The 6,318-nt window shown below is 46.9% G+C and overlaps 1 protein-coding gene across 1 annotated transcript; it reads right to left on the reverse strand.

The window, feature by feature from the left end:
- Window positions 1–65: 65 nt before the first annotated feature.
- kbtbd3 (kelch repeat and BTB (POZ) domain containing 3) lies at window positions 66–3,916 on the reverse strand (the record flags this gene model as incomplete). The annotated part of the gene is made up of 9 exons (XM_080006607.1): window positions 66–191; window positions 578–727; window positions 894–1,184; window positions 1,497–1,739; window positions 2,088–2,372; window positions 2,692–2,865; window positions 3,010–3,192; window positions 3,279–3,444; window positions 3,645–3,916. 9 exons carry the CDS (start codon window positions 3,914–3,916, stop codon window positions 66–68), a joined length of 1,890 nt encoding a protein of 629 aa, XP_079862733.1.
- Window positions 3,917–6,318: the final 2,402 nt, after the last annotated feature.

Here is a 6,318-nt window from a genome sequence, read left to right on the forward strand (position 1 = left end):
TGCATGCGTGCGTGCGTGTGTGCGTGCGTGCGTGTGTGTGTGTTTTTGTTGCTGCATCCAAGCGCTCAGTCCCCACTCTCGCCCCACGGGTCTCTGTATCTGTTGAAGCTGATGATCTGACAGTGGAACTCGGTGAGCGCTCTGGGCATCGGCGCCACTTCCTCCCACTGACTCCTCCCACTGTGATACACCTGTCGGCGTCACAAAGAGCAAGATGATGGATGGGGGCACCAAAAGTGTATTGTGAAGTTCATGAGTTCCTTGAAAAGTCAACTGATAAGAAAAACCCTGAAAACAGAGGACGACATTAGTGATCACTTATTGATCATTGATCAATGTCAGCATATTTGCTATTTACAAACTAGTGGCTTTATCTTAAGAGAATAAGCCTTAAAAATGAATATGGCAAACAGCGCAGACTAATGATGAGTCCAGAATGCCAATGTAAAGTGAAGTCACTAACACAGGATGAAAGTGTGTTGCCTTTTTTTTTTTTGCTTTAAGGGGTTGAATATAGCCTTCCGTGCTCTTACAAATCATCTATCCGCCTTCCAATTGAATTAATTTTTTCTTTTACCTGAACCTCATCTGTGATTTCATCAGGCGAGTAGTCTCCTCCCAAGATGTAGATTCTGTCTTTTGTGCCCACTGCCCCAGCGTTGAACCCTGCGCACTCAAATGACCCTTCGCCCTTCCACTGACATGTTTCGGAGCAGAAGCTGTACACCTGCAGGAAATAGGGGGCGGAGAACGGGAGGACAAGGATTCAAACTTCACCAAACTTGACCTGGGTGCATGTCAACTCCTGCCTTGCCAAACAGAAACAGATTGAAAATAAAACCCTGCTTTGATCCGTTTCTCATTCATTTCACTGTCCGCCGACATTGACTCACCTTATAAGTAGACAGGTCACAGAGGTGCAGCGTGTCATTGATTGACACCGCCTTGACCAGAGTGGCGTGGAAGAACTGGCCAAACTCTGCCACCAGGCGGCTCCACTGGTCCTGTTTGGCGTCATAGCGGAAGAAGCAGTCCAGGGACGGGTTGAAGGAGTCTGTGATCTCCACCTCCGAGCCCAGAATGTAGATGATGCTGCCGCAGGCGCTGGACTCTGGGTAGAAGATGGCTGTAGGCAGCGGGCTGACCAGGGACCAGTTCTGAGAGACAGGGTGGTAGTACTCCACCTTTGTGATAAAACAAATAAAGAAGGATTTAAATTTTTTAATCCTAATTTTTACATTTTACAATCTAAATTTTACATTTTACATTCAATTCAATGCAATTCAACTGGATTTAATACACATAAATACACAAAGAATAAAGACAAAATATAAATCTCAAAAGGACCAAAATTACAAATCCTTTGCACTAAAGCTCAGTGATGCACATTTTAATAGATTTTCCTCACATTTTACATTTCTTTCATCCTGAATTATGCATTATATATTTGGAACTAAACTAAACAAGAAAAAATAGAAAGATAGATGGATAGATACCTCCAGCAGACTGGGCGCGTCCCCTCTGGAGCCCCTGGTCCGTCCACCTATGACGTAGACTCTGTCCAGGCAGGTGATGGCGGTGTGCATGGTGCGGGGTTTCGACATGGCGGCCGCAGGGGAGCAGCTTCCTGTCACAGGGCAGAAGCACCACACCTCGTCCGTGGCATCGTGGAAGGGCTCGGCTACATGAAGACGCACCGCCCGGCAGCAGTCACCCTGGCAACCACCGGTCACAAACATCTTGTATGCAGATGAGCGAGAGAGAAGGTAGAAAAAAACTTTATTCGTGTGCACAGCAGATGAAATGAATGAGGGGCAGCCCTCACTGTGGTGCTGTGGCTTAGTTGGTTAAAGTGCCTGTCTAGTAAACAGGAGATCCTGGGTTCAAATCCCAGCAGCGCCTTTGTTGAATCTCTCCAGAAGCGTTGATTAACTGCACATACAACACCGATGAGAATTTCATGGACTACATATCCGTGTCATTTATAGGACACTTTTAACTGCGGGAGATACCTCTTCTGCTTTTTGATATGTGACTCCGGTTTACTGCAAACAAAGTGAACCTATCGTGTCCCACGCCTACCGTACCTTCTCGGCATAGCTGGTGAGGTGTGAGCCCGGTGGGTCAGGCATCGCGTGGGCACCCTCTCCGTATCGCAGCTCTCTCCATTGGTCCGTTCCCAGAGAATAGCAGAAGCTGTGGCGGACCTGGCCGCTCTCCTCTGTCTTGTGGATATAGATGTAGCTCTGGGTGGTGGTGGGCCTGGCGTCAGCGAGCAGCCCGCTGTACTGACTCTGTCGCCCCTGGGCTTCCGACAGAAGCCTGGTCAGAGCCTCGTCGACGCAGATGAGAGTCTCTGTGTCACGCAGGGCCTGGAGGCAGCACAGGTGAGTGGGAGCAAGGCTGTAAGGTAGACCACTACTATACACAGTAGTAAATGAAGCAAAGTAAATGAAGCTGTTCTACATGAGGCAAATTGGTCGCGGGGCCCGTGGCTATACGTTGCCCACTGCTCCTGGCGGCCCCCCGGGAGGAAGGACAAGCCAGGACTGGCCACCATTTGAAAGCATGTGCGTACGTGCATGTGATAAATAAAGAGAATCTCCTAATCTTCTTCTAAAGAATAGCAACGTACTTTCGTGCAATTTTCTAGAAGTCCAGGATGTTTGTCTGTGCCTGTACTGTATGCACCTTCAGGGCTGTCGCAGGTAGATGGTGGAGTCTGGTCAGAGACAGGAGTCCCAGCAACAGCCTCCTTCTACCTGGGAGATCGTGATGTATCCACCTCAACAGCGACGTCACCACCGCCTCCTCACTGGGCACGCTCAACGCGTCTGATCTCAAACAGGCTTCGAACACCTTAACCTACAGGAAGTGAGTGATAAGAAGTACACGTAAGTAATGGTCAGGCTTGTCCATGAGAGCAGGGTTTAAAAAAGCAATGGCTGTATATTCTGTAGATCAGCGGCTTTTTATACATTAGATAAATATAAATATTTCAACCATCACCTGCATTTCCAGAAAGTCTTGAGTTAAAGAAAGGTCGTGGAAGTTTTGAACCACAAAGTTATTGGCTTTTTGGAGGAGGGACGAGGACCCGTAGCCCTCCGCAAGAGCCAAGAGGGACAGACAGTTCGAGAGATCCAGGGTGCGGATCAGGAAGTCGCCGCAGGCTCCAGAAAGAACCGAGACCTGAGTGCGCAAACAGAGCGGTTTGAGCACGTTATTATCTGAGCAACGTGAACGGAGTCGAGTCTTTCTCCGCCCTGGGATCGTACTTGCAGGAAGGAGGCGAGCTGAAAAAGCATGTCTATGTTGCTGTCGGTGATGACCGCCTCTCCAGAGTAGGCAAAGTCCAGAAAGGAACGCACGGCTACAGGAGACTGGTTACCCAGGGTTACCGAGCCGTCATCGCGCTCACGCATATCCACCTCAAACAGGGCCCTAGGGAGACAAAAGACAGAATCTGGAAAATGGAGAATGGCAAAACCAAAACAAGGAGAATCTGGGAACTTTAGTCATAAAAATGCTGAACTTTGCAAGAATTGATTGATCCCTCTCTATCCCTCGGTCTTTCCTTCTCTCTCGTCCTCTCTCTTTTACTTCCCTCCTCCACAAAACAGGTCGACACGGACTCCACAGACCTGAAGAAATCGCTGCAGGCGGCCAGGACGCAGCGGTGGCAGGGAAAGTCCTGCTCCTGCACCTTGATGCTGAAGTCAAAGAACAGGCCTCTCTCCCGGAACGATCTGAGCATGCTCAGAAGCTGCAGCCCCTGGGACTCGGGCGCCCGCAGCAGGGTCCTGCGCTCCGGGGCGCCTTCGCACTGTGGGACGCCGTCGGCCGCGCTCACGATGAGGCCGCCGCCGCCGCTGCCGGAGGACGTAAGGAAGAACGACTCCAAACGGTCATCCATGTCTGAGAAGAGGATTCATAAATATTCGATTTCAAGAAGTTACCATCATTCCTTTCGTGCCTTCCTGTACCTCCCGCGTGTGAGTGTGTGCGTGCGAGCGCATGTGTGTGTGTGCGCGTGCGTGCGTGCGTGCGTGCGTGCGTGCGTGTGTGTGTGTGTGGATAGACTTCTCGGCCAATTCACATGTATTTAGGTAAACGCTCATGACATCGTGCAATTAAACGGGTGACTTTGTTATTTTCCCCCCATGTTTTAAATAAAAGGTTTGTTGGTTTATTTCGAATCAAGGTGTCATCCCATGCCGTCTTATAAGATGTGTTTGTGATGTTTTCAGCCCAAACCCAAAAGCAATTAAACGGCGGTGAGCCCCACTCACTGTGTCAGAACCATGGACAGCTCTGCTGTCGCTCATGGCGCGGTACAACCGGAAAGAGGAATTGGCGCGTGGGTAAAACCCGCGACTCTGTGCGGTCGATCGATAGACGTGTTTATTATTATCATTATTATTGTCAACATTATTATTATTTTTTTTTTCATCATCAACTGTCGCGACTCCGTTGAGAAACGTGCGCGCCGCGGCCCTGTCGCTTATCACGTTTTTGTCCTCGCGTCTGTTGGCGGAAGGAGCGCGCAGGGTGGGAGGTGTAGTCCTTAAGGGGGAACGCGGCACTTCCGGGCGAGCTGCCGCCCGGACCATGGCCGCGCTTCTTCGTTCCAACACCGGGTGGCGCTAGACGACACGAGATGCTGATTGGCGTCCCCCACACGTTTGAACGAGAACGTGATTTTAAGTCGATCGCTTGTGACACTGGGTCAATCAGATGTCTTCAGATATACACGAGCTGCTAACTTTTAACTACCGGTTCACTATTTCATGCTCAGTACATCATCCTGTGCAGGCCTGTCAAGAAAACTACTGTCTATATATGAGACTATGTATCTAGGGCTCAAGTTACAAACTATATCATATAAATAATCAAAAAAAAGAAAAATAATATGCGGAAGTTTTACTGTTTATAAACCATTCTAATCGACACACGCTTCAGTCAGTTTCGAGTGACAAAGTAAAGTTTGGGCTGCGGCATCTGTTCCTTATTCTTTTTTTTTTTTTAATGTTGTATGTAAATATGTTGTATGTAGATCTGGAGTTGTAACAAAAGTCGTTTCCCCCTGGGATTACTAAAGAATTTCCGATGCTGATTCTGATTCTGATTTATTCCTTTGTCGGTCAGACCCCGTATTTACTTGTGTTTATTTTGCATTTTTGTGCCGTTTTAACTTTGTGTCCACATTGTCCCTTCCTGTCCTCCCTGCGCCACGGGACGCCCCTCACCGCCCATCTCCTACCGCATGTTAATTGAAATCATTTTACTTCCTAATCTAATCTTATATAATCACCAGATGCTTTTCCTGCCTTATCCTTCATGAGTAGATCATCATCGTCATCATCATCATCATCATCATCATCATCATCATCATCATCATCACCACCATCATCATGATCATCGTCATCATCATCGTCTCCATCATCATCATCATCATCATCATCTGCATCGTCTTCGTCTTCATCATCATCATCACCACCATCATCATCGTCGTCGTCATCGTCATCATCATCATCATCATCATCGTCATCGTCATCACTATCATCATCATCATCATCATCGTCATCATCATCATCATCATCATCTTCTTCTTCTTCTTCTTCTTCTTCTTCTTCTTCCGGCTGCCCCCGTTGGGGGTCGCCGCATCAGTACAATGAACAGTAGGAGACAAGAAACGGGAAACGTCAATAAAACGTGGAAACGGAACCTTTCCATCGACCTGATCCGAAACGTCGACGTCGGCGTCTTTGCATTTATTTATCTTGTTTCAGACCTTTGACCCCTCATTTAATTCAAAGAATTATTGTGTAGTACCGCAGTAGTATAGAATCATAATCATAATAATGGTGATTATTATTATACATATGATTATACATATGATTATACATATTATTATTATTATGATTATTATGATTATTAACAATAATCATAATAATTGTAATATTTTCTGTTATTAAAAGTATTATCATTACATTAATAATAATAATAATAATCATAATAATAATAATAATAATAATAATAACAACAACATGTCTGTTATAACTATTAGAATAATAATTATTCTGATTACAAATATTATTATTATGTCATATTTTCTGATGACTGTACATAAATGTCGCTTGCGTTTCAACAGCGTCGTTTTATTTTTTAGCAGCGGGTTCCTCCCTCCTTCCCTCCCTCCCTCCCTCCCTCCTTCCCTCCTCCCTCCTCGGCCCCATCCCCCACCCAGCAGCAGCCTCCGTCTTCCAGCTCCACCGGCCACACACACACACACACACACACGCACACACACACACA

The sequence above is a fragment of the Zeus faber genome (assembly GCF_960531495.2).
Source record: "Zeus faber genome assembly, chromosome: 9".
In the NCBI taxonomy this organism is placed as follows: Eukaryota; Metazoa; Chordata; class Actinopteri; order Zeiformes; family Zeidae; genus Zeus; species Zeus faber.